The following is a 25,937-nucleotide window of genomic DNA, read 5'->3' as shown; positions in this document are numbered from 1 at the left end:
TGTAAGTGTGAGTGTGTGTGTGTGTCAGCCTGAGGGGCATATGTGCATTGTGTAAGTGTGAGTGTGTGTGTGTCAGCCTGAGGGGCATATGTGCATTGTGTAGGTGTGAGTGTGTGTGTGTGTCAGCCTGAAGGACATATGTGCATTGTGTAAGTGTGAGTGTGTGTGTGTCAGCCTGAGGGGCATATGTGCATTGTGTAAGTGTGAGTGTGTGTGTGTGTGTCAGCCTGAAGGGCATATGTGCATTGTGTAAGTGTGAGGGTGTGTGTGTGTCAGCCTGAAGGACATATGTGCATTGTGTAAGTGTGAGTGTGTGTGTGTGTCAGCCTGAAGGGCATATGTGCATTGTGTAAGTGTGAGTGTGTGTGTGTGTCAGCCTGAAGGGCATATGTGCATTGTGTAAGTGTGAGTGTGTGTGTGTGTCAGCCTGAAGGGCATATGTGCATTGTGTAAGTGTGAGTGTGTGTGTGTCAGCCTGAGGGGCATATGTGCATTGTGTAGGTGTGAGTGTGTGTGTGTGTCAGCCTGAAGGACATATGTGCATTGTGTAAGTGTGAGTGTGTGTGTGTGTGTGTCAGCCTGAGGGGCATATGTGCATTGTGTAAGTGTGAGTGTGTGTGTGTGTGTCAGCCTGAGGGGCATATGTGCATTGTGTAAGTGTGAGTGTGTGTGTGTCAGCCTGAGGGGCATATGTGCATTGTGTAGGTGTGAGTGTGTGTGTGTGTCAGCCTGAAGGACATATGTGCATTGTGTAAGTGTGAGTGTGTGTGTGTGTCAGCCTGAGGGGCATATGTGCATTGTGTAAGTGTGAGTGTGTGTGTGTGTCAGCCTGAAGGGCATATGTGCATTGTGTAGGTGTGAGTGTGTGTGTGTGTGTCAGCCTGAAGGACATATGTGCATTGTGTAAGTGTGAGTGTGGCAGCCTGAGGGGCATATGTGCATTGTGTAGGTGTGTGTGTGTGTGTGTGTGTGTGTCAGCCTGAAGGGCATATGTGCATTGTGTAAGTGTGAGTGTGTGTGTGTGTCAGCCTGAAGGGCATATGTGCATTGTGTAAGTGTGAGAGTGTGTGTCAGTGCTTTTGCCTGTTTGTGACTCTCAAAGCTAGTCTTATGCAGAGTTCAGTGCTGTTGTGACAGGTGCTGGTTTTAGGGTGGCCCTACACACTTACGAGGGTAATCTGGGAGGTTCCCTTACCTTCCTTCTCACCTACCATCACTTACACAGCGAAGCCCATTTGCTATGGTTTAAACTAAAGCTTAAAATTTAGGACTAGGGGGCGTCACTCAGAGATACAGCATGTGCCTAGTACCCACAGGCCCCAGATTTGATTTCCAGCATTCCCAGCATTGAAGCCCCCCCCCCACGAAGATGCTCTTAGAAGACATTCTGCCGAGACTGCACAAACATGAATCTATGGGTACTGCCACTGGGTTACCCTCTTGGAAACGAGATAAGGGATTAAAACCATGGGGCGGGGCATGTAAAAGGAACAGAAATAGGTAGAAGGTCCTTAGATTTGCCAAAAGTGCATTCTGGCAGTTTCACAAGGCATAAAAGGATGTAGTCCAAGGATAATACTTTTGAAGATTTAAAAAACGAAAGAAAAACTGATCGCTGCACCAGCCTGTGCTGGAATGACCATCTCTCTGAGCTGTACACCTCTGACTCTCAGCTGTGGTTCTAACGTGTGAGAGGAGACAGCGGAGGTCTCACAGCTGGCTGGGCAGAGCACCGGGGGCCTTCCCAGCAGACCAGACTGGTCCTGCCGCAGCAGTTTGCAGCTGACGTGACATCTGTTAACAGACCTTCTCTAGGAAAAGCCAGACGAGACTTGCTACAATCTAGAGGTCCTGACTCCATCATCTCCTGCTTCTCTCTCCTCTAAATTTAGGTTTTTCCTCAGAGTCCCACTAGTGCATCGTGTCTGAAATTCTCAAACAGCCTTAGAAACAAGCTTCTGACTAATTGCACCCCACTTACAATTCAAAATATGTCTTCTGACTCCAGCAGCTCCTGCCAGGAATTCAGAATGTGCAGCCCAGCAAAGAACCTGGAAGATTTGGGCTGTCTGGGGTCAGGTTCAGCCCAGGTTCACTGGCCAGTCCACCATGATACAGTGGGAGTCACTGCTGAGAGTTCCTCCCTTAGACCTCCTCCCGCCCTGCTGAAGACAGTCGGGAAGTCATGTTCTCAATCTCTTGTTTGAGTTGTCAGTCCCTCTAATTTCTTTGGGATGCTAAAACTGTCATATAATCTGTGCGTTATGGGAATTGATGCCTCCTGGATGCTAAGTACATATCCCCCACTCACTCCCACTCCCAACGCCAAGGCTACATCTACATTTTTAAAAACATATTCTCTAAAAAATTTCATCCAATATCCTTTTTCTCATATCTTTTCCTGTTCCCCGACTCCTCCCATAACCTCTCCCATCTCCCTAGTCAACCGACTTCATGTTCTTTCTCTCTTACAGACAAAACAACAACAGAACATGGAGTCTAATTTGTGTTGGCCGGCCACTTCTAACCACAGCCTGCCCTAAAGTAGGACTGATATACTCATTCCCAATCCATTGGAGAAACTAATTTTCCTTTCCTGGTAGCTATCAGTTGTGAATACCTTCCTAGGAAAGAGAGAAACTTTGTGTGCCCACCACCCCATGCTGGGATTGTGTCTACCTTGAGCTTGTGCAGGACTTGTACAAGCTGTCAGAGTCTCTGAATTCCCTCTTGTGTCGAAAACATTCTTTCCTTTTTTTAAAAAAATATTTTATTTATTTATTTATTTATTTATTTATTTATTTATTTATTTATTTATATAAGTACACTGTAACTGTCTTCAGACACAGCAGAAGAGGGCATCAGATCTCATTACAGATGGTTGTGAGCCACCATGTGGGTGCTGGGATTTGAACTCAGGACCTCAGGAAGAGCAGTCGGTGCTCTTAACCACTGAGCCATCTCTCCAGCCCCCCATTCTTTCCTTAAAGGTATCTACCACCTCCAACTTTTCAGATCTCTGTGCCTCCTTTTCAGTATACACCTCAGAGTCTTGGGTGTGCATGCCTGCGTGCATGCATGTATGTGTGTGTGAGTGTGTGTGTGTGTGTGTGTGTGTGTGTGTGTGATTCAGAAATCTCATTTAGGATTGAGTGTTACAAAGGCTCCCACTTTCTGTACGTGGTGTAGTTGTGGGTCTCTATGTTAGTCACCATCTTCTCCAAGAACAACTTCTTTGATAGAGGTTGAATGGTGCACTGATCTACGGCATAGTAATGTGTCCTTAGGAAATATTTTAGTACTATGTTCCTTTAGAAGAATAATAGCAGTAGGCTTCCCCTCAGAGCATTCCTAGTTGGGGAACACTGATGATTACTTTTCTCTTAACCCCTAAATGAAACACACATATAAAACATGTACGAGGAAATACGCAGTGCTTGTCTTTCTGGGCATGATGTTTCTAGTTTCATCTATTTGCCCACAAATTCCACTTTTCTTATCATCAGAATAATATTCTAGTATGTAAATGTACCAAATTTTTGTTATCCATTTGTCATCTGGTAGGCATTTTGTCTATTTTCAATTTCTGACTGTTATGAATAGAGCAGTGATAAACATGGGTGATCGAATATCTCTGTAATAAGAATGTTTGTAGTAGAATGTTTGGGGAATATGCCCAAGAGTAATAATATAGTTGGATATAGGTAGATCTGTTTTCAGTTTTCTCAAGGAACCTCCACACTGATTCCCATAGTGGCTGTGCAAGTTTAGAGTTCCCCAGCAGTAAATAACCGTTCCCCATGTTCCCCACCTCCACCGGCATGAGCTGTCTTTTTTTTTTTTTTTGTCCTGGCCATTCTGGCTAGGGCAAGATGAAATATCAAAATACTTTTACTTTGCGTTTCCCTAACAGCTAAGGACATTGAACATTTTAAAAAACTGTTTCTGAGTTACTTGTGATTCGAGTATTGAGAATTCTGCTTAGCTCTGCCCTGGTTGGGTTTTGTCAACTGGACACAAGCCTAGACATATCTGAGAAGAGGGAATCTTAATTGAGAACTGACTGTGTTAGATCGCCTGTATGAGGTCTGTAGTGCATTTCCTTGATTAAATGGAGGCAGGCCCACTCCACAGGGGGCAGTACCAACCCTGGATAGGTGTCACAGGTTATATATGAAAATAAGCAAGACATGGAGAGAAAGGCAGGAAACGGTGTTCCTCCGTGACCTTTGCTCTAGTTTCTGCCTTAAGTTCTTGCCCCGACTTCCCTTGTGATGGAAAATGACTTGAGAGTTATAAGTAAATGCTTTCCTCTCCCAGGTTTCTTTTGGCCAGTGTTTTATCACAGTAATCAAAATCCTGTAGCCCAGAAGTTCCAGTCTACATTTTTAAGCTTAGGTTTTTGTATATTCTAGATGCTTTCAGATGTATAATTAACATAGTTTCTTTTCCATTGTGTGCATTGCCTCTTCAATGGTGGTGTCCTTTGCTATACAGAAGTTTCCTGAGGCTCCATTTATTCATTGTTGGTCTTAATGCCTATCCTATCGGAGTCCTGTCTAGAAAGTCCTTTCCTGAACTAATGAGTGCAATCTCTTTCCTACTTTCTCTTCTATCAGACTTGAGGGACTTCTATCAGGTCTTACTGTGGGGGTCCTTCTTCCGTTTGGAGTTGAGTTCTACGCAGAGGGTGCCATGCAGGCCTCTTTGCGTTCTTCTGTATGACAAACACCATGTGTTGAAGATAGTATCTTTTCTCAAGTGTGTATGTCAGGTGTTCATAGGTATGTGGGCGTATGTCCGAGTCCTCAATGTTATTGATCAACGTGTCTGAGTTTATGTCAATACCATGTTACTTACTATTACTATAGCTCTGTAATACAGCTAATCAAACCAGGAATGGTGAGATTGCCAACAGTTCTTTTTATTGTTCAGGACTGTGTCACTGCCCTGGGATTTTGGTGTTTCCACTTGCCCGGTTCTATAAAGAATTATGTTTTAATGAGGATTGTACTCTGTCAGTTGCTTTTGGTGGAACAGCCATTTCGCAACCTTAATTCTACCAATCCACCAACCTGGAAGACCTTTCCATCTTCTGGTGTCTTTAGTTTCTTTCCTTGACATCTTAACACTTTTATTACACAAGTCTTTCGCGTGCTTGGTAAGAGTTATCTCTCATTTTTTTGAAAGGTAAATTTTTCTTATCTCAGTGTGTTTGGCATTTGAATACAGGAAGGCTCCGATTCGTGTGTTAATTTTATATCCAGCTACTTTGACCAATGTTCTTATCAGCTGTAGAAGCTGCCTGGCAGACTTTAGGGTCTTCCGTGCATTACAACTATATCACCTACAAAAAAAAAGGATCCTCTGGTGTCTTCCTTTTCCCTTGGGATCCCCTTGGTTTCCTTCAGTTGTCTCATAGCTCTAGCTAAGACTTCAAGCACTGCGTTGAACAGGTGTAGCATAGACATTCATGTCTTGCTTCTGATTTTTGTAGAAGTGCTATCCATTTATGATGACGTTGGCTGTGGATTGTTGTAAGTTGCCTTTATTTAATGAGGTATGTCCCTCATATTGTGAATCTCTCTCCAGGGCTTTTACCATGAGGAATGTTGGATTCTGTCACAGGACTTTTCTGAACCCAATGAGATGGTCATGTGGTCTCTGTCCTTCAGTCTGTCTGTGTGGTGGATCATGGTCACTCACTTCCATACGCTGACCGTCCTGCATCCCTGGGATGAAGCTAACTTGATTGTGGTGGATAATCTTTTTAGTGAGTTCTCAGATTTGATTTGCAACTATTTTATGGAGATTTTTTGCATCTATGATCAGAAGGGATATTGCTCTATAGTTTTCTTTTCTTTCTTTTTTTTTTTTTTTTTTGAGTCTTCGTGTGGTTTGGGTGCTTCATAAAAAGAACTGGGGGATGTTCCTTCAGTCTCTGTTTTGCAGAATAACTTGAGAAGGAGTCGTGGCAGTACTTCATTGAGGCTCTTTTTAGTTAGAGAAGTTTGGATTACTGTCGCTCACACATCTTTTAAAATTATTTACTTCATCTCAATTTAACTTTGTTTAGATATATATTAAGAAACTCATCCATTTCTTTTAGGTTTTCTGATTTGAGGTAATACATATTTTTAAAGTATGTTCTTATGGTTCTTTGAATTTCCCATTTCAGCTCCAATTTTATAAAATTGGATTCCTTTTTCTTCTCTCTCTCTCTCTCTTTTTTTTTTTTTTTGGTTCTTTTTTTTTCGGAGCTGGGGACCGAACCCAGGGCCTTGCGCTTCCTAGGTAAGCGCTCTACCACTGAGCTAAATCCCCAGCCTCTTCTCTCTCTCTTTCTTTCCTTCTTTCTTTCTTTCTTTTAATGTAACTAGTATCTGTCAATCTTGCTGATTTTTTTCAAAGAATCACCTCATTGTTTCACTGATTGTGTGTGTGTGTGTATATGTGTGTGTGTGTGTGTGTGGTGTGTATGTATGTATGTATATATGTGTGTGCATGTATTGTTTTTTGTTTGTTTCCACTTCATTGATTTAAACCCTGGGTTTATTCCTCCCCATATATTTTTTTCAGTGTTGTTTGTTTTGTTTCCCTAGATCTTTCACGTGTATCTTTGTTATTAATATGAGATCTCATCAGGTTGTTTGTTAACATAGCCCACTATGTGCTGTCCTCTTAGAACTGCCTCCATCATGTCCCATAGATCTTACATATTCTTCTCGTTTCCATTCTATTCCAAAACATCCGACATTTTCTTGATTTCAGCCTTGGCCCAGCTTTGACTTGGCCTCATGTCACTTAGTTTTCATGAATATGGACTTCCTGCTCTTTCCATACAGGATGTCTGGGATTGTTCGTTTTCCTCCGTGTTAGGACTTGCCTTGTGTCCTCATATGTCTCTATGGGCTGCTAGAAAAAAATGTGTTCTTCAGTACCTGGGTAGAATGTTCTAAGGTGTTTGGTAGCTCCAGTGATTCATAGTGTTATTTAATTCCAGAGTCTTAGTTTTTGTCTGGATGACGGTGAGAACGTGGGTACTGAAGTTGCCCACTGGCATTCTGTTAGCATCAATATGTGACTTTAGATGCAATAGGGTATCCTTTATGAAACTGGGTTCGCTTGTTTTTGAAGTACAAATATTTAGAATTGTGGTGTCTTCTTGGTGGAATTTTTCTTTAGTAAGCGGGTGGAGTCTTTCCATATCTCTTCTTATTAGTCTCGAAGTCTCTTTTGTCAGATATTAGCATAAGTGCTAAAATTCTTAATGTTACCATGACAAACCATCTTCAGCCTAGCCAGAGACAGTATGCCAGTGTGGCTAGAGCCCTGCCTGTGACTGCAGCCCACATGCTCCGGCTGCTCTCACCTCACTCCTGCAACCTATCACAAGCAGACAGACCTGGGCAGCAGGCACTGTGTCTATCATCTAGACCAAGGTGATTGAATGGGGAAGGGCTGGAAGGACTGAGTTAGGCTGGAGCCATGCTGGGTCTGGATCGATGTCTTCTCTTAAAGAAAAGAACAATACAGGTGTCTGTGTCTCCAGAGACTTGGGCTTGGGTTTTTACTAATTGCTCTCTCTCCCTCTCCCTCTCCCTCTCCCTCTCCCTCTCCCTCTCCCTCTCCCTCTCCCTCTCCCTCTCCCTCTCCCTCTCCCTCTCCCTCTCCCTCCCTCCCTCTCTCCCTCTCTCCCTCTCTCCCTCTCTCCCTGTCTCTCCCTTCCTCCCCCCTCTCTCCCTTTCTCCCTTCCTCCCTCCCTCCGTCCACTAACCCCCACAGGACCATGCTTTTTCTTTCTGTGAGCTGGACTCATCTCCCAGCCATTCCTTATCAGACCCTGCATGGCTGGTGCTCACAAAACTGTTGAACAAAGTACATTATTGGTACCTCAGCAGGAGGTACCTTATTCCAACGCCTCTGTTGGGGTTAAATCCATGTAGGGCTGGAGGAGAGGCAGCGCTAGACAAGTACAATTTGTATTTTCTAGTCACATAGTATCCATCCCGTCAACTAGTCTGCAAAGGGGGTTGGCCTGGGACTTCCATCAGGACTAGATCTACAGATGCCCCACCTGAGACCACAGGAAGGGACCCCTGTGTTCTCACTGATCAGGTAAAATCACTTATAGTAGGGGACAAGTTGGAGCAGAGCTTGGAAGTGGCAGACTACATCCGAAGGTAGCCTCTTCTGATAGCAGTGAAAGAGAGGCAAACAGGCTTTTGTTTTCTGACCACTCTAGACTTCATCTCAACAAGATCCATCCCATCTGCTCTCGGGAAACTTTGTATGCTGGCTGGGCCAAGCCAGGATTCCTACCAGCTCCATGACGTTAAAATTCAAGGTGGAAGTGACTCCCTTCTTGGAGAGAGACAACATTCAAGAAAGTCCCACTATAACCCCAACTCAGCACTGACAGGGACTGCCCCAGGGTCTGGAAGGGCATCAGCAGGACAGGGCTGAGCTTCAGGCTGTCTTCCTTACCCAGTTTCCCCTCCCACAGAACTCTGGGAGAAAACTGGAAATACCCTAAACCTTATCTAGTCTTCCAGTCTTCCCGAGGCCTACCTCCGTCTTCCTTCACTGTTTACCCCCTTGGCTCACTCGTCTCCCTCAGTAGCTTCATCTGGACTGGACTCCTCTCCTTTACCACATGATGGCTGATCTCCTGCTGCTCATCCACCATACTTTAGCAAATAGAGTTCCTATCTTTAGGGAAGCCATCGTTGGCCATTCTGTAGACCTTTGTTGGCTAGTTTGGTAGTCATTAACCATGTAAGGCTAGTAAATAAAGCTAAGGGGGCCCTCTGTCGCACTAGACACAAGGCATTAAGTGTTCAGGAGCTATATGTGATGGGCTTTGTCTGCACTCCACAGATGCAGAGCACTCCCATCACCACATGATGCTCAGTGGTCAGTGCTGCCCTGCTCTGCCCAGCCCTGTGGCTATACTTGGGACGTTGGGACCCTCCTTACCTAATTTCACCCATTAGTATCACTGTTTCAGCTCTGGCTCTATGCACAATACCTGACACCCTTAGGCATCTGATACGGAATTAATTCGTAACACAGTGTCTTACGAAACACCCCATCTGCCAGCTTTCTACCAACTTACGAGCTAAGAAGAATGCTCGAATGACGTTCGAGCTGTGTTAGCATAGTGAAGCTCTGGTGTCTCTAAGCCTTTGCTGCCTGCTAGCCCAGCCCCTGCATTTCTTGATAAGCTTCTCCATCTAGACCCTTCCTCACTGCCAAGTTCCAACTATTGTCCTATCCATCCTGTGAGCTAGCTGTGCTGTTTACGGCTAGCCCTCCAGGATGCCTGCAGAAGCTGACGAGTAAGGAATATCTGTGATGCCGGCTACTTTCATCATGGCAGAGTTGGTGATGCTCAGTATCCCTCCCCTTACCCCAGGGAAGCCTGGACCAGCTGGATGAGGTGGCGGCTCTGATTGCAGCCACGGTGCATGACGTGGATCACCCCGGAAGAACCAACTCCTTCCTGTGTAACGCAGGCAGCGAGCTCGCTGTGCTCTACAACGACACTGCGGTCTTGGAGAGTCACCACACAGCCCTGGCCTTCCAGCTCACCGTCAAGGACACCAAGTGCAACATTTTCAAGAATATCGACAGGTTTGTCATGACTGGGCTCCTGGGCTTAGGTCTGTGAAGCTAAAAAAGGAAACTGAATTTTCTCTGGTTTCCTGGAGTCAGATGGGACTGAAACGGCGGTTCTCCACTGCATCCGATTAGAATTCAGCTTTGCCCATCTGAACTTAGTTTTACTTTTCAGACTGCCTCTCATGCTTTAGAAATCTCATTTAGCCTCCAGTGAGTCCATGAAAATAAATGTTTCTTTTGCACCGCAAAGCAATAGCTAAAGGCTGATGGCCTCACTGATAAGTCTATCAGATATTTTTATTTTCCCAGGAAGGCATCCCGTTTTCCCCCACCCTGTGGCTCAAAGATAATGCATTTCCAGACACTAAGAATCCATCCCCATGAGGAGGTCCCATTGAGGATGCTGGGAGTGAAGTAGGTTTCCCTCTCATGCAGAGAGAGATGCTCTCACCTCTGCAGACAGCACCTTGGTGTGTGGGGTGGAACAAGTCTCACCTGCTAACGGCTGTGTGGTCAGACTATGGCCGTATCCTCTACCACAGTGCCAGGCTGTTGAGCAGAATCCTGGGCAAAGGCCTGGTGGTCACTGGGTCTCATGACATTGTCTATGTGAACGTACCAGTTCAGGCTCTAGAAAACTCTACAGTTACGTAGGGTGGTTGTTCTAACTCGGACTGGTGTTCTATCATGTCAGGGACCTGTAGAGAAAGAATTCTTTCCAGGAGCCAGTTTACTTAGCTCCTCCCTCCTTCAGCCTCTCAAAATTAGTCAATGGTAGGACTTTTCTGATAACCTTGTGCGTTGTTGATCCAACCACTGCAGTGTCTACCAATTACAGGCTAGAGGATTACGTGAAAGGAAAAATCTTCCTCAATGCCATAAGAAGAGACAGTGGCAGTTCTCTCCAGTAGGAACCGGTCTGCATGGAGCGTAGTCAAACCTCAAAAGCTGCCACTTTGGCCTGTCCCTTCCCTCCACTTCCCTGTTCTAGCATTTTCAAAAGAAGGGGTGGGAACTACCGTTCGGAATCACTGCCCATCACTTGACGTGCACTTTCTTTTCTCTTAACATTGCTGTGCAGAAGAGACAGCTGTTCCAGAGAGCAGGGGATGGCATCAACATGGGCTTACGTAGAGGGGACTGGGATGGGATGGGGTGAGCGGACGGAGTCTGGCATCAGCTGTCACTTGACTCTGACCCAGCTCTGTCCCAAGCTGTGGGGAGGCGCAGCAGCAGGGTAGTTCTGATTTAGGGCATGACATAAGCAGGGGACTCTGTTGTCTTTGTCTTTAGGAACCACTATCGAACGCTGCGCCAGGCTATTATTGACATGGTTTTGGCCACAGAGATGACAAAACACTTTGAACATGTGAACAAGTTTGTGAACAGCATCAACAAGCCTCTAGCAGCCGAGGTAAGGGCTCCTATGTAATGAGCTAGGGTAGCATGCTTCCGTGAGAGCCAAGGTGAGCAAGCCTGTGTAATGAGATACTGGAGCGTGTTTCTCTGAGTGCCTGCTCCAGCACCAAAGCATTTTCTCCCTCTCCGATGCGAGGCGATTATCAGCTTGGAGCTGGGGAAAGAGCGTGGGATGAGGACAGACTGACAGCTGTCCACAGCAATTCCTCAGGCCAAGGTCTGAGGTACAGAGATAAAGGGAGGAGCCCCATGGGAGAGCAGAATGAACGTGGTGTGGTAGGACGTCCCACACTCTTTCAGTTCTGTTCCTTAGGCTCGTAGGATCTCAAAGTTAGGGAGTGCTCTACAGGACCATACTCTAACCACTATCGTCACAGTGAACAAGTATGTTTGTTCTTTTCTGTTCCTGTGATAAATATCCTCATAAAAAGCAAGTTGGGGAAGAGAAGGTTTTATTTGTTTTCAGTCATTCCTGGAAGGAAGTTAAGGCAAGAACTCAAGACCCCAAAAGCAGAGATGCTGATAATTCACGCAGCATTAATTCTGACCAGGGAACTCACTCCCAGCCAAGGAAATATAGCAGACACCATGGAAGGAGGAAGGAAGCTCACTGGCACATTCAGCCATTCATGCTCAGCCCATCGTCTTATAGATCAGAACCATTGTCTGGGGATGGTACCACCCACATAGCCTGTTCTTCCCACAACAATTAACGATCAAGACCATCCCCCAGAGATGGGCCTCTAGGCTGATCTGACCCGGGCAGTCCCTCAACTAAGACTCCCTGCTTGGAAGACCCTAGGCTATGCCAAGTTGACAATTAGAGCTAACTTTAGGACTACAAAACAAAAATGTAAGTTTTTTCTTTTTGTAAATATATCATGTTCTCCCCCCATCTCTCAAAATTAATAAAAATAAAAATGAAAAGAGACGCACTAACATGAAGTACCTGTAGGGAACTGTGGAAGACCTGAACAAAACAACAACAAAAATGATTAAAATTATAAAATGTTTTTCTTAGATAAAAATCTTAAAAAGAGAGAAATTCACCACGAACCTACTTTATGCGCCTTACAAATCGGGGCTTTAGAACTGAGACGTAATGATTATCCTTAATTAACATGATATCAGCTGTCCCAGAAACCAGAAGAGTGGTCCGTAGCTCCTCAGAAGCCTAAGTGTCCAGTTCTGTAGAAGGTAGACCACGTGTCTGAAGGTAACTTGATGATCAGTAAGGACGATGTCTGTACAATCTGTCATGCGACCAACCTCGGGAGAGGAAGAGTGTCCACCTCATCCGTATTGAACCTCATCTCCCATGAACTCTGTCACACAATACCAGGGCTTTCCTTCTGACAGAGGGTAGAGGGGAAACAGGTAACTTGAAGTTTTGAGCAGAGAACGATACAGAATGATTGAGTTTGGAATTGAGACATACCTCTCCGTAATCTCTCCATCTTCTGATTCTGTTCGAGATTTACTACCCGCCTTATCATCTGCAGTAAACAATACCCTCTTAGGGTGCTGGGAAAACAGCTTCTAGAACAATCGTCCCTTTCTGCCTTTTGTATTCTATTGATGGTTTTTAAAGACTATGCTAGCATGTTATATATGGATGTGGGGATCAAACGGTTCCCAGACAACCCTGTGTGCCTGGTGAGTTAACCTCTGAGGGCTTCTCCTGCACTGATCTGATCGTCTTTTTCAGAGTGAGGGCAGCGACTGTGAATGCAACCCTACTGGGAAGAACTTTCCCGAAAACCAAATCCTCATCAAGCGTATGATGATTAAGTGTGCTGACGTGGCCAACCCGTGCCGCCCCTTGGACCTGTGCATCGAATGGGCTGGAAGGATCTCCGAGGAGTACTTTGCACAGGTGTGCCACCATGTGGGAAGTGGCCCTTCCCTTCTAGGAGGAGGCCTTAGGCTACAGAACTCTGTGGGTTCCAAGCTAGGAAACTTCTCTTCTCTGGAAGGCCACCCTCAGCCCTCACAGGAGACTTGTGGTTCTCTCAAGAGACAGGTCGGTGCCAGTCACTGACCAAAACCCTCTGGGGCTAGAGGAAACTCTGTAATTGTTGGACCCTGGACTTCCCTAAGAACTGGGAAACGGTGTGTATTCACTACGATATTATTGTCTCCCTGGTGCGTAATGAGAGGCACGTCCTTTTCATGGGTCACGCAGCTTACTCAGGGATAGTTACAGACCCAGGAAGGCCCACATCTTGGTTCAAAGGGATGGGTATCTAGAGAGGAGGTAAGAGCATTTGCTATACAAACATGACAACTTAAGTTCGAATCTTAGCCCCTGTGTTAAGAATCAGGGCGTGGCCATGTGAGCACCTTTGACCTTAGCACAGTGCAGGGACAGAGACCGGACTGTCAGGTTCAACGGGTTCCAGCCCCACTCTAGGTTCACAAAGACCTTGTCTCAGAGGAATAGGTCAAAGAATCATGGGGCAAAAACAAAGGGCAGAACACCTGACATCCTCCGCTCTTTGCACCTGTGTGCCCAAAAGCATGTGCACATAGGGCACACACAGCAGTCACATATATGCATACATATGTATCATTCATATACATACATACACATAACAAAAACTAGCAAAAGGAAAGGGCCCCTAAAGATATGTCTGTGTTAGATTCTATGGCATTCAGATGTTTTTCCTAGACAAAGGGAAAAGAGGCTTTAAGGGCGATATTAGAGTTCTATTTTTGAAGGATTTAAAAAGTGTAAAAACAGGATAAAAAGGGAAAACTCTAGAAGACAGGAAACTGCTAGATATCTTTTGAAGTAGAGTCTTATTTCAAAGAAAAATTTTAAGGACTGGTGCCTCTATGTCTAACAGAAGACGGATAGCAGACAACAGTAAGTGACGTATAGTGGGCGATCTGCTCCCTGGCTGGAACGTGTACCTGAGGCAGGCTGAAGAATAGCTGATGCTGTAAAGCAGGCTGGCTAGGAAGGAGCTCTGAACGCTAGAGAAGTGAGCTACGCAGTTCTGAGCTTGTCCACGTCACGGAAGGGGAGGCGGGGTTGGAGGAGTGGAGGGAGTAACAAGGATGAGGGTATGGACCAAATCCGAGACCATGAGTGGATATTTTAAGGCTACTTGATCAACTGGGTGAGCTAGCCTGAAGTCACTGATGGGTTCCTGGGACCCACATGGAAAGGACTTGATGCTTACTCCTGATTCCTGACACTAGGAGAAGGTCCCTCTGTTAAGTTCTCTGACAGGAACTTCCAACTCAGGGGTCCTTTCTCTAACATGAACGTGGTGACGATGGCAGTGGCTGATGGAACCTGTGAGGAGTTCCAGACATTATCAGGGGATGTGATGTCTTAGTCAGCTGCTGTGAACAGACACCAGGACCAAGGCAACTCTTAGAAGGACAACACTTAATGGGGGCTGGCTTACAGGTTCAGAGGTTCAGTCCATTATCATCAAGGTGAGAGCATGGGGGCATCCAGGCAGGCATGGTGCAGGGAGAGCTGAGAGTTCTACATCTTGTTCTGGAGGCAAACAGAATACTGACTTCCAGGCAGCTAAGGTGAGGGCCTTAAAGCCCACACCCATTACAACATGCTTCTTCCAACAAGGCCACACCTCCAAATAGTGCCACTCCCTGAGCCGAGCATATTCAAACCACCACAGTAGATCACACCATTCAGCTTCAAGAGTTCAGACACCCTGCAGCACGCAGGATACTCAGGTGTCCATGCACCTTGACAGCAGCGTGTCAACACTCCCCGAGGAAAAGCGACACGTTCACCTCGCAGCTCAACTGCTCCTCGCTAGTCCCAGAGGCACCCTGACTGTGGCCGCACACGGAGGTGTTCTGTGCTTGCTGTTCTGTCGTGTGGAATAGTCAAAAGTCATGCACTGAGAGGTTAAGATCTTTTTTTTTTTTTAAAAAGGCCATTCTCAGTGCTGCATATACATCATTTTTAAGTGAAATTAGTTACAAATAACAACAAAGGAGAAACAAACAAAAAACACGTGAGCATGAGCCAGAAGTATAGTGGCGACTGCTCTTGACTTCGGTGGTCCACTGCCTCCGTTTCATGGGCTATCAGCAGTTTGACCTTTGCTACAAATGTCAGTTAGTGGCAGTAGGCTGTCAGGCTGTAGATCTGACCTTACCAAAGTAAAAGTGGATCACAGGGAAAGGGACTAAGTTCCACTAGGCCAGTGTTTCAGGGGGAGCTGTGGAATAGCACAGAAGGAGAAATTAGGGTTAGGGATGCAGCTCTTTGGAAAACCCCGTCCTAGTACCCCTTAGGTCCTGGATTCAAGAGAGGAGAGGGGAAAGGGGAGAGAGAGAGGGATCTGAGAGAGAGGAGACCTGAACACTGTGGGTCACCTCAGGAAGCTGCTCGACCTTTCTGCGTGCTCTGGGCTTCTTCTGAGAAGCATGCAGTTACTGTGAAGGCTTCTCACACGCCCACCACCACTACTGAGGGGTTCTCCTATGCCAACGGCGCTATGCATTGGCGTGTGTGTGTGTGTGTTTTCCTCACAGACTGACGAAGAGAAGAGGCAGGGGCTGCCTGTAGTGATGCCAGTGTTCGACCGCAATACCTGCAGCATCCCCAAGTCGCAGATATCCTTCATCGACTACTTCATAACAGACATGTTTGATGCTTGGGATGGTAAGTCAGTTGCTATTTTACCCCCCACAAAGGATACTTTGTTATGCTTGATGAAGATCACCTTTAGTGGTGTAGGCTGGGCCTAAAGGTTAACAAAATACTAAAGTGTGTGTGTGTGTCTTCCGGGTCCCCTGGATTGTAGCATCGTCTGATACATTCCACGAGGGCAGTGTGGGCAGAGATGCCAAGCAGGCGATGTATTGTGGAAGACCACACTAGGACCAGTTGTCAGCAGGCAGATCAACTTTTTTAGGGTGACTGATAGTTATTTCTGTTCTCTCTTTCATGAAGCTTTTTTTTTTTCTTTTTTCCTTCGGAACTGGGGACCGAACCCAAGGCCTTGCGCTTGCTAGGCAAGCGCTCTACCACTGAGCTAAATCCCCAACCCCTGATAGTTATAAAGTTTTGAGAGACTAAGGATAGGGTTATCCAGGATGGGCGAAGGTCATTGGCTGGGGGCTTAGGGTACCTGGAAGACCTCATTAGCATGGAGAAGCATTTCAGGAGTCTCAGGTACTGGCTGGGCAGGTTTTGTCAGGAGAAAGGAAATTGATTCTGTAATCTAAGGAAGGCCAGGTGACATTCCTCAGGTAAGGGGTTTTGAATCCTCCAGACAAGGTCAGAGAAGGAGAAGACCCACTAATGAAGGCAGTCTGCCACATTGTGTTGAGCCCAGAGGCTATCCGATCCTGGTGGACTTCTTGACCTTGATTAGTGACTTCCCCCATCTGTAAGCCATGAACCTTCTGTGGGCAGGTAAAGCAGGTGCATCGCAGTGTCTGGTGCAGTCTTGAGAGTGTCACCTGGACGAATAAGGCTTCGCTTTCCACAGGGCACACTTCCAAAGTATATAGCCAGTTCAGTCTTGCACTGGAAGAGATCAGACTAAGCAAAATGTATCTCTTTCTCTGTGAATTGCAGGTTCAAGAGAGTTAAGTTAAAACTCTGCATTTCAGCACTAATACATTCAGGCTAGGGGCGTAGTTCATAGCTCAGAGTGGTGGACCGCTTGTCTGGAGCACAAGGCCCTTGGTCAACTCCTAACACTACAATGAAGGGATGAATGAAGGGATGACAAGAGAATGAAAAAGGAAGACAGACAGACAGACAGACTACTAGGCACTAAACTCGTGTTTTACTGACTTGTCCTCATGCCTTCGTTCACCTGCAGCCCAAGCCCTAATCTTGGAGGTGTTTGTCCTCTGGTCGTTTTGTGGGGACACCCATGCACACAGACAGTCATCCTCCAGCTGCTTTTTTCTTTATACAGCGTCTCTCACTGGTCTGGAGCTTCCCAATCAGGTTAGGCTGGCTAGTGAGGGCTACACCAGTCTCTGCCCCCTAGAGCTGGGATTACAAGTGCATACGGTCATGGCCAGCTTTTGCCCCTGGTGTGGGGATTGAACTCGGGTCCTCACCATTGCACGGCAAGCAGGTTACTGACCGTCTTCTCGACTTCTGATCCCAAAGACCATGCCTAATAGATACTCATGAGTTTAATGGTCTCCTCTGATTGCTTTAATGTCCCTCTTGCAGCCTTTGCACACCTGCCAGCCCTGATGCAACACCTGGCCGACAACTATAAACACTGGAAGACACTGGATGACCTCAAGTGCAAAAGTCTGAGACTTCCATCTAACAGCTAAAGCCAAGCCAGAGAAGGGGACACTGACCTACAGAGGACACTGTGAATCGGAGAGTAGTACAAGCCAGAGGGTTTCTCTTACGGTGGAAATGACAGGCGGACGTTAAGGAGCTAGTGTTTAATATCTGACCTGAATCATGCACGCCCCCCAAATTTCATTTTCAGAAAGTTATGTTCCATCAGTAAAAATATGTCCTTTTGAATCACTTAGTGACAAAACGAGCCACTTGGCAGAAGAGGCCGCCGAGATGTTAGCCTGTGTGCCCTTGTAAAAACCCACAGAGCTGACAGATTTGCGGAAGGCGCAAGCAGGACACAAGACGCAAAGACCTGTTGTCTATGTGTCCGTGCTCCTGATGGAGACCAGGTCGCTCAGCCAGGGTTCAGCTCAACTGTTACCAGGAAACCGAACGCGGATGCTTACTTTGACTACTTTCCTCAATGGATGAAGGACTCGTAAACCTTCTCTGTGCAAATGTCTGGGAGAAGGAGCTACTTAAGTGGGAAGGAGGAGAACGAGATTGTCAATAGCCACTAGTTAGCGCTGTGGCTCCCATGGCTATGTGGCAGGTAGTGTGATGTCCAAGCGGGAACACAGCCTGGGCCTGCTGGATGTCCCTTGGTTGGGCATCAGCCACCGGTGGAGCCCCCTTTCCTCTGTGGAACCTGCCTTTTGAAGCCAACCGATAGGGGAGAAGTGGGATCCCGGTGAAGGCAGTCCTTGAGGCCCCTTATTTCAGGCTCATGGACACAGCCACAAGTCAGAGTATCTACAAAGCCATTAAATCTGAATGCTCGTGGATAAGGTTTTTTTTTTTTTAATTTAAGAGAAGAAAAATTTATATATTTGCTGTTCAAAGATTTTTATTAAAAGAATCTAAACGTCCTGGATCTTCACCCCTAGTTTGCTGGGCATTACCTGTCTGTATTTGCGGAGGAAATGGGGACGTTTCAAGGTTCCTTAACTTATATTTGAGGTCATGCCATTTGCTTTAGTGATGTAAAAAGAGAAGTGTCAGTCTGTCGGGACCCGGGCGTGGGGAGGCAGTAAGCACGATTTTAAGCTATCACCTGTGCGCTGAAGCCCCTCAAGCACAAAGCATATTTTTATACGATTCTTTTCACAGCGCTCCGTGCTCTGCATACGGCCACACGAGAACCTCCCTATCAGCCACCCCTTCTGTGTTACGAATACCAGAAACCAAGTAAATGAAATACCTTACTTTTATTCTATCTGTATTCCATGATGCACTTTGAAGATGTATAGAAACTGAAATGCTAGAATCAGTAGAGGACTGGACGGGGGAGTATGAGAAATCGGAGCACGGGAAGAAGAAGACAACTTACCACTGCGTAACGTGCCAATGGTGTTTTTCTATGTTTTGTACCAAAGTGTAAACATATACGACAATTCCACGCCAAGAAATGCATCTAAATTATTTTTGTCAGATGGCGAGAGGGCTTGCTTGGTTGAGACAGGAGCCAGCTTTCTACTGTACCGCTGTGTTATCTATGTGTGATGAAACGTTTTTGTGAAGTACTTGTAACTAAATTCTTACAGCCATTTTTCATTCCCAACAGCTGTTTTTATTTTATCTCTTTGACCTAAACTTTTCACAATTTCAAATTTGGGGTTTTCGTGTCTTTTATTTCATGAGTCTCCAACTTTGTTTCGGGACACTGGAGTCAGAGTGGCAGGACCTCAGAGGTGAAAACTATCTCCTTAGGCTTCAGAAACCTGCCGGGTCCAAGGGGCAATCTTTTTCTGACCAGCCTGCTTTCAGTTCCACCAGGTGAGGAACATTTATCAGGCGCCCGGCATCATTCCCTATATAAAACTAATGTTTTATATATATACATACACACACACACACACACACACACACACACACACACACACACACACACACACATATATATATATATATATATATATACATATATATATATATATATATATCTTGCTCAATGCTACGTCAGATCAACCTCACGTTAACTGCGAGTGTTAATAACGTGTGGGCGTTGAATGCTCTAGACATCCAGGTGCTGAAGCCTCAGTCGAACCTGCTCCTGTCAGAGCTCTTCTGAGTTGCTAAGTGGAATATCCTTCCAGTTTACTTGAATCATGGACTTTCAGGTGATGTTCATGCCCCTCAGATAATTTCTACATGTCATATATAAACTATTCTGGTGCCTCTCGCTTATGTTTACTCTGACACCATGACCTATGTTAACTTAGGAAAACATAAAGGCAAGAAAAGGCATATTAATACTGTCCCACAGAGGGAAGCTGTTTAAAAGACTGTTGTATGGACCAGAGTGGTCCCACGGTGTCAGGCACTTCTCGGTCGGCGTGGCCACCCTCCCCAGCGAAGGACAGGTATATCGGTACGACCGGCCCCCACTCAGCTTGAACAGACAAAGCTGTGTTGTACAAATGCATCTTAGAGACCCAGCTCAAAGCAATGAGGCACACAATCCAGTGTTCCGGTGCTGAAGGAGGAGTGGGAGGGGGGTAGAGAAAACATGCCTGTGGGATTTACTGACCTCCTCTCTCATTCTCTCCCTCTAAAGTGCAAGGTCAGGTCTTAGGAATCATCCACACAGTACTGCACAGCGTGGGTTCCAGTCCTCGTCACAGTCACCCATCCTCCTCCATCTCCCTGACCTCAGGACACTCACGCACATCTCACGGGGCTGGAGGCTTCCTCTGAACACACTTGTTCTCACGGAGGGAAAGTAGTCAGCTGGAGTGGAACAACAGCGATGCTAGACTCTGGTCCTGTCTGCTCTTAAGACTCAAGCACGGCTTCTGCCACTCCGTTTGAATAGATCACTACCACAAATCCTGACTCCAAAACGGGTTAGGAAGCACTTAAAAAAAAACCCTCATAAACTCTGAATCCTTTGTCTTATATCATTTAAGAAAACATCTTTACAAACGAATGGCGGAATATGAAATTTGCAGAGGAAAGGCTGGTAAAAGGGAAAATCCATCTACAGAGCACAAGTCAAGGCTTTCTAAGTGAGTCTAGAATAAATTAGCTGAAGTGACAGGCAAGCTGGGGCGCCGTCTGCTTGCTCAGGGTGTCTGCCTGGCTGGCTGGATGGTGGGATGGATGGTGACGAACCTGACTCTTGTGCTGATTTCCTCATGTGCATCCTGCTCTCCTAACTAAGGTGTCTCATGCTCTAATGTTATCCCTTCCTGCCAAGCTATTTTCATTATGAACTACGCCAACAGCAAGGACTGAGAACACTCTGTTTTCCTAACATGGTCACCGGGTCGTCCTCTCAGCCCTTCTCATTCTCCTCCTCTGGTTTCTGCTTTTAAGGCTGCGCAGTGATGATGAACTGGGATGGGAGAGAGAGCTTACCACCCCAGGCCTTGGTTTCCGTATTCCTAACATTTTGCCACTGATCTCCCTATGATTTTAATGCTACCGAGACTTGACTGTAGACAGCTGTGAAAGTTGGATCTAGTGAAAGCAACAGTTTATAGAGTGTCCATTTAGGGAGCATCGCACGTGTGTGTGCACACGCACAAATCGGTAGGCCTACACTCATCTTGACTGTCTTTAATAAGATTCCTTCACCAGCAGTTCAAGAATAATAGTCCTCCCCGTTCTTACTGTGTGGAGTACATTTCACGTTTCAATGCCAAACGTGAGGGTACAGCCATCAGGCTGGAAGGGCGAGGAAGATGGCCCAGGCTTAGCGGATGCTCAGGGAGCAGAACGGTGAGGCTGCTCTCAGCCATTTAAGGCAAAGCAGACGGACAGGGAAATTCAGCTACGGTTCCTGACCTGAAAAAAAGCTGTGCCTCCTTCCTAACCCAGGGACACCTGAAAACCGTTCTGCCAATAAGGGGTCAGGCCAGTTCACACTGAGAAAGAGATGTTCAGATGGCGCCTGTGGGCTCAGGGATTTTAGTGGGCACGATTAAATATTCTTTCAATGACTAAAATTAGTTGGTACCAAACAGAATCATTGCACTTAAAGAATATAATTCTTTTTTTGCTTTCTGGCTAATATTCAAGTTTGGTTCTAGTTCACACTGATAGCTACTGAGGAGCAGGAGAATTTAGAGCAGAAAGGATACATCTCTCACGGCAGGTCTTAGACAGTCTCTAAAAGAACCCAAAATAAAACTTATACATGATGTGTGACAACTTTACATTTATCCTTTTTGTCTACTGCTTTCCGAGATGGAACAGAGCACCCGTCACTTGCTCAGGAGCAAGGCCATGCCCTGCTGTGTTCTTGGGGGGACTCATGCTGCCGCCAGACAGCCAGAACTTCACGGTCAAGCAAACAGTACTGATGTAAGGGGCGGAAGTGGTGGTGGTTTCCAGAGGGCCGCCCTGTACTGGATGTGCAGGGTTCTCGAGTGCACACCCGCCTGGCTCCTTCAAGTGGATTCTGGGTATAAGTCACCGTTTTCTTCTAACTTCTGAAATAACTTCAAGCTGCGTAGTCCAGATTCTCGCTCTCCATTTTTCCACAAAATAATGAGGTGGTCTGCAGAGCAGGTCACCAGCCCGTGATCCTCAAAGTAGAGAAACATCTGTAAGAGAAATCGAAACACCAGTTCGAGACGAGAAGAGGCTGAAGCTGGGTCACCACACACGCTCTACTCGACCGTGGAGATCTCTTGGGGATTGAATGCAAACATGAGTTCAGTTTCTGATGAGGGACCTCCTTGTTTTTAGCATTGGTGAGTCGAGCCAGGGTCCTGAGCCACTGCTCTGCCACTAGGCTGTACCCTGAAGCTCAGGGTAGGCTTGGTGCGGAGGTCACCACCTCCTGCTGCTGTACGAGCCTCCCTAGTGCTGGGATTACAAGCACATGCCACCGTGCCTAGTGAAAATTGTCCTCAAAACCTGGTGTTTAATCAACATTTAATATTTGTTGGCCAGCTATAGAAGTATATTGACAGCTATTCCTGTAAAGTACATGAGTTTTTAAATTTCATCTTCTGATTTTACCACAACCTAATTATTCACATATTGGCTTTAAGATTTGTCAGGCATGGGTCCTCTCACACATGCACCAGAAAATGGCTCCCATGAAATATCTTGATCCCCAATTTCCAGAGATAGACTGGGTTCAGTGATTTCTGTAAAGTTGAGGTGCTGAGTCAGTGCAGTGATTACGGGGTGACTTCAGCTTACTTGAGGTCCCTACTGTGAAAATGAGGGCCAACAACTGGGGCACCAATGAAGGATTCCATAATCTAATAGGGACCTGCACTGTGCCATGCCACAGAAATTCAGCACGGAGACCCAGCACTAGCACCAGGACCACAGAGAGAAGACTCTCCACAGAGAGGGAGAGGGTACGCTAGGGGAGACGGAGGACACAGGCTAAGTGCAGAACTAGAAGGGGTGATGCTGTGGATGGGGAGAGAAGCAGTGTGTGAGAGAGAAACCTAGGACAAGGGCGAGGTCTTTTAATAGCCCAGTGAAAGAAGGACAGGGACAAGAGAGCAAGGACAAAGGGTAGGACTTACTGATGACTGTGGAGTAAAAGGGAGAAATACAGGAGCAAAAGTTCTCAGGAGAACTGAACATCGTTGGTGTGTGGGCAGAAGGGAGGGGCCGGGCATGGAGAAGGAGAACACAAAATGCGAGGATATTTAGGACAGCACCTGCTAGCACCAGAGAGCCTGAATTTGCCAATGAAGCCAAAGGTGCTTTTTAAAATGCTGACGTGCGGGATGGGAAGGCGCTCGGTGCCCACCTGGCACACACAGCCTTGCAGGAGAATATAAGGAGCAAACACTTCCAAGGAAGTTCTGGACCTGTCACCCACAGAATGATAAACATGCCGGCTCAAAGACCTCTTCCACCGCTTACAACTTTTAAGGGACAGGCTCAGCAGTTCTCCTGGAATGCCTAGGTTCAATACCGAGGACCTCCATGACACTTCTCAACCAGCTGTGACTTCAGTCCCTGAGGATTCAGCACCCTCTTCTTGTCTTCATGAGGACTACAGGGAAGCCACACATGAAGTGGTTTTCACGTGCTCAGTGGGCTCCCATCAGTTTAAAAATAAAGGCTAAACTCGCCGGCCTTACTCTTTCAGGACTTCTCTCTGACTAATGTCTGTTTATGGAGACCTGGTGAGACTATCCGACCTAACTGCTCCCTGCCGCAGGGTAAGCACGAGCTATGCCTGCTGTCTCCCACATTCACACTCTCCGCCTGTAATCTGCACCACAGCCACTCAAGCCAAAACAAGGGTAAAGACAGGGCACTAAGCAACTTCCCAGAGGACGGCCAAGATGAGCAAGATAGGGCACCCAGTAGCAGCGAACACATGGTGCCTTGGCTCTGTATCTATTTGCCTGGGGCAGCCTCTAAAGCTCATCTCAAATCCTCTACCTCTGTAGACTTCCACAGGATACATCGAGGTTTCCTAGCTGCCTTTTACCTGAGTCAATCATGAGCAGCCTTGCTCAATGGCTCCATGGGTCTTTTTCCCTTCCCTCTACAGAGGTTTAAAATCCAAGGGGACGAAGCCTGAACTTTATAACAATGTTCAATGGCCAGTGTGGCTGCTGCTTCTAGTGATGAATGCCCACCCCAATGAAAAGCAATTTGTTCCTCACAGGCTAAAACCAGGAAGAACATTGAGGAAATGCATTACTTAGGGCTCCTTCCACTCTCTGGTCAACTGTCACCAGTTCCCGTGGCCTCTGTCCTGCCACCAATCTCTTCTTCCGTTACAAACAACAGTGCATACTGTAAAGTGTTAATATGCTTCAATGCCACAAGTGAGACGCTTACGCATGGTTCCCAAACTTCACAATGCATTAACCAAAAGCAGATGGAGACAACACTCTGATCCTGAATTTGGTGATGATCCCTGGAACTAGGGTCTGTTGAGGCTTGTACCACCCAATACCCCGAGCTTCCTCTGCTGACTATTGAGGAACATATTCAAGGTCACTAATGCCCTAGTATCCATTCTCCCCTCCTATCCGATGGCGAGTATGCCCATCCGAAAGCCAGCACACTGCTTGTGTCCTCAAGTCCTGTCTCTGCAGGACGGTCCTTACCACCTGTTCTATATTCTCGGCTTGCAAACGCCTACAGCTCAGAGTGTGGTCTTATTTAGAGCGACTGGGTTAAAAAGAAGCGCGATTCGAGAGTGGGAGCTGCCAGGGCTGCAAGCACTGGAAGGGTTACCTCCACTGATGATGAGTGTCCGATCAGGTCTCCGATGAGCTCCAGGGAACACGTGGTGACGTTTTCTTCCTGCTTTTTAACAGGCTGGTTGGCCTGTTTGTTTACTCTTCCAAATCCCCACATATTAAAAAACCCTACAAAAAGACAATCATTTCAGTCATTTCAAAAACTACTGTGTCCTCTCCTTACAGGAAGACAAAGTTTGAACACAATCCTGTCTCACACTTGGTTTGTCGAGTTACGCTGTGTTTTTGCTAATTCGCCTAGCTCCTCATCTCCACTGCCCCATCCACCCACTAGTGGCAAGAAGACAGACAGACACTGGAACGCAAGAGAAGCAAACAGCCTTAAAGGGCGTGTAATCATCCAAAATCAGGGAGAGAGAAAGGCACTTCAGACCTATTGCCAAAACACAGGAAAATTTGTATATGGGGGTGTGTGCTTCTTGGCCATTTAGATTACTCGAAAGTCAGTGTTCTCTTAAAATATAAAATTGCAGTTGATTCCGTTGAAATAAACAGTTTTACAGTGGGGCAAGTAAGACGCGGTTCCCAGTCCCAAAGCACTATAAGACGCTTCTGTGTGGTTCCTGAGGTTCCTCGTTACCTTCCATTGTTCTGTCAAATGAGATGAAAAGGGAAGTCGAGAAGAAAGAGGGGAGAGAGAAAGAGAGAGGAGGAGGCAGGAGGGAGTGGAGGGAGGAAGGTGCTTACCTGTTGGGACCGGCTCGGCCGCCAGCTGCTGCTTTTCCCGGACCTCCCACATGCGCACAGCGCCATCTTCTGAGCACGAGATTAACTGCCTGCCGGAACAAAAGCCAGGGAAAAGGACCAAAGGAGCACCTCTGTAGGCCAAGCTAAGCGCTCAACCCACCCGAAACCACCTCCAGGGCCCTCCTCTGATTAGCCAGCTCTTGATGAGGCTAGCATGGCTTTACAGTGCGGACTGGAAGCATTTGCCGGCAAAGCACACAGCGCAGCCATGGGACACTGCTCAATGACATGAAATGATCACCTCCGTTTCCTATTTTTTATTTATAGGAACTACACAGTGTCCTAAGCAGCCTCCCTCCCATCCCTTTTCCTTCTCTTCCCGCAGCGCCTCTCGTTCCTCCACGCGTCTGGCATGGATAGCGCTGCTCCGTGACGTCATCACGTCCTCACTAGCTCCTTAGCTGCTGAATCAACCCTCGTTTAATGGCCTCAGAAAGCAATGGGCTTTACTGTCCGATTTCAGCTGTAGACATACACTACCATAAAAAGAAATGAGTTTACAGAAAACATAAAAAAAGTAAAAAATAGTACATTGTAAGTGACGGGGTCTTTTATTAAGAAACGATTTATTAAATCACGGTTTCAAACAAACCCTCCGTGCTCTTGTGATCTTTTGTCATTGCTACAGC

The 25,937-nt window shown here is 46.5% G+C and overlaps 2 protein-coding genes across 12 annotated transcripts in view; one reads left to right on the top strand and one right to left on the bottom strand.

Annotated features, from left to right (window-relative positions):
- The window catches only part of Pde8b (phosphodiesterase 8B), a 234,210-nt gene extending 215,241 nt beyond the window's left edge, over window positions 1-18,969 (top strand). For 8 of the 9 annotated variants that reach the window (XM_063281702.1, XM_008760670.4, XM_063281701.1 and 5 more), the window contains 5 exons: window positions 9,419-9,636; window positions 10,918-11,038; window positions 12,752-12,919; window positions 15,568-15,697; window positions 17,234-18,969. In XM_063281702.1, coding sequence (XP_063137772.1) covers window positions 9,419-9,636; window positions 10,918-11,038; window positions 12,752-12,919; window positions 15,568-15,697; window positions 17,234-17,343 — 747 coding nt within the window. In that variant the 3' untranslated portion in view covers window positions 17,344-18,969. The remainder of the gene's footprint in view (window positions 1-9,418; window positions 9,637-10,917; window positions 11,039-12,751; window positions 12,920-15,567; window positions 15,698-17,233) is intronic. The other variant, NM_199268.2, reaches the window with a different exon arrangement.
- Window positions 18,970-20,236: 1,267 nt separating this feature from the next.
- Window positions 20,237-25,937, bottom strand: part of Wdr41 (WD repeat domain 41) — a 51,121-nt gene continuing 45,420 nt past the window's right edge. For 2 of the 3 annotated variants that reach the window (NM_001395597.2, NM_001395716.1), the window contains exons 11-13: window positions 25,249-25,337; window positions 24,536-24,669; window positions 20,237-21,909 (exon numbers count right to left, since the gene is read on the bottom strand). In NM_001395597.2, coding sequence (NP_001382526.1) covers window positions 21,754-21,909; window positions 24,536-24,669; window positions 25,249-25,337 — 379 coding nt within the window. In that variant the 3' untranslated portion in view covers window positions 20,237-21,753. The remainder of the gene's footprint in view (window positions 21,910-24,535; window positions 24,670-25,248; window positions 25,338-25,937) is intronic. The other variant, XM_039102530.2, reaches the window with a different exon arrangement.

The sequence above is a fragment of the Rattus norvegicus genome, chromosome 2 (assembly GCF_036323735.1).
Source record: "Rattus norvegicus strain BN/NHsdMcwi chromosome 2, GRCr8, whole genome shotgun sequence".
NCBI lineage: Eukaryota > Metazoa > Chordata > Mammalia > Rodentia > Muridae > Rattus > Rattus norvegicus.
This window is presented reverse-complemented; position numbering and strand designations above follow the sequence as displayed.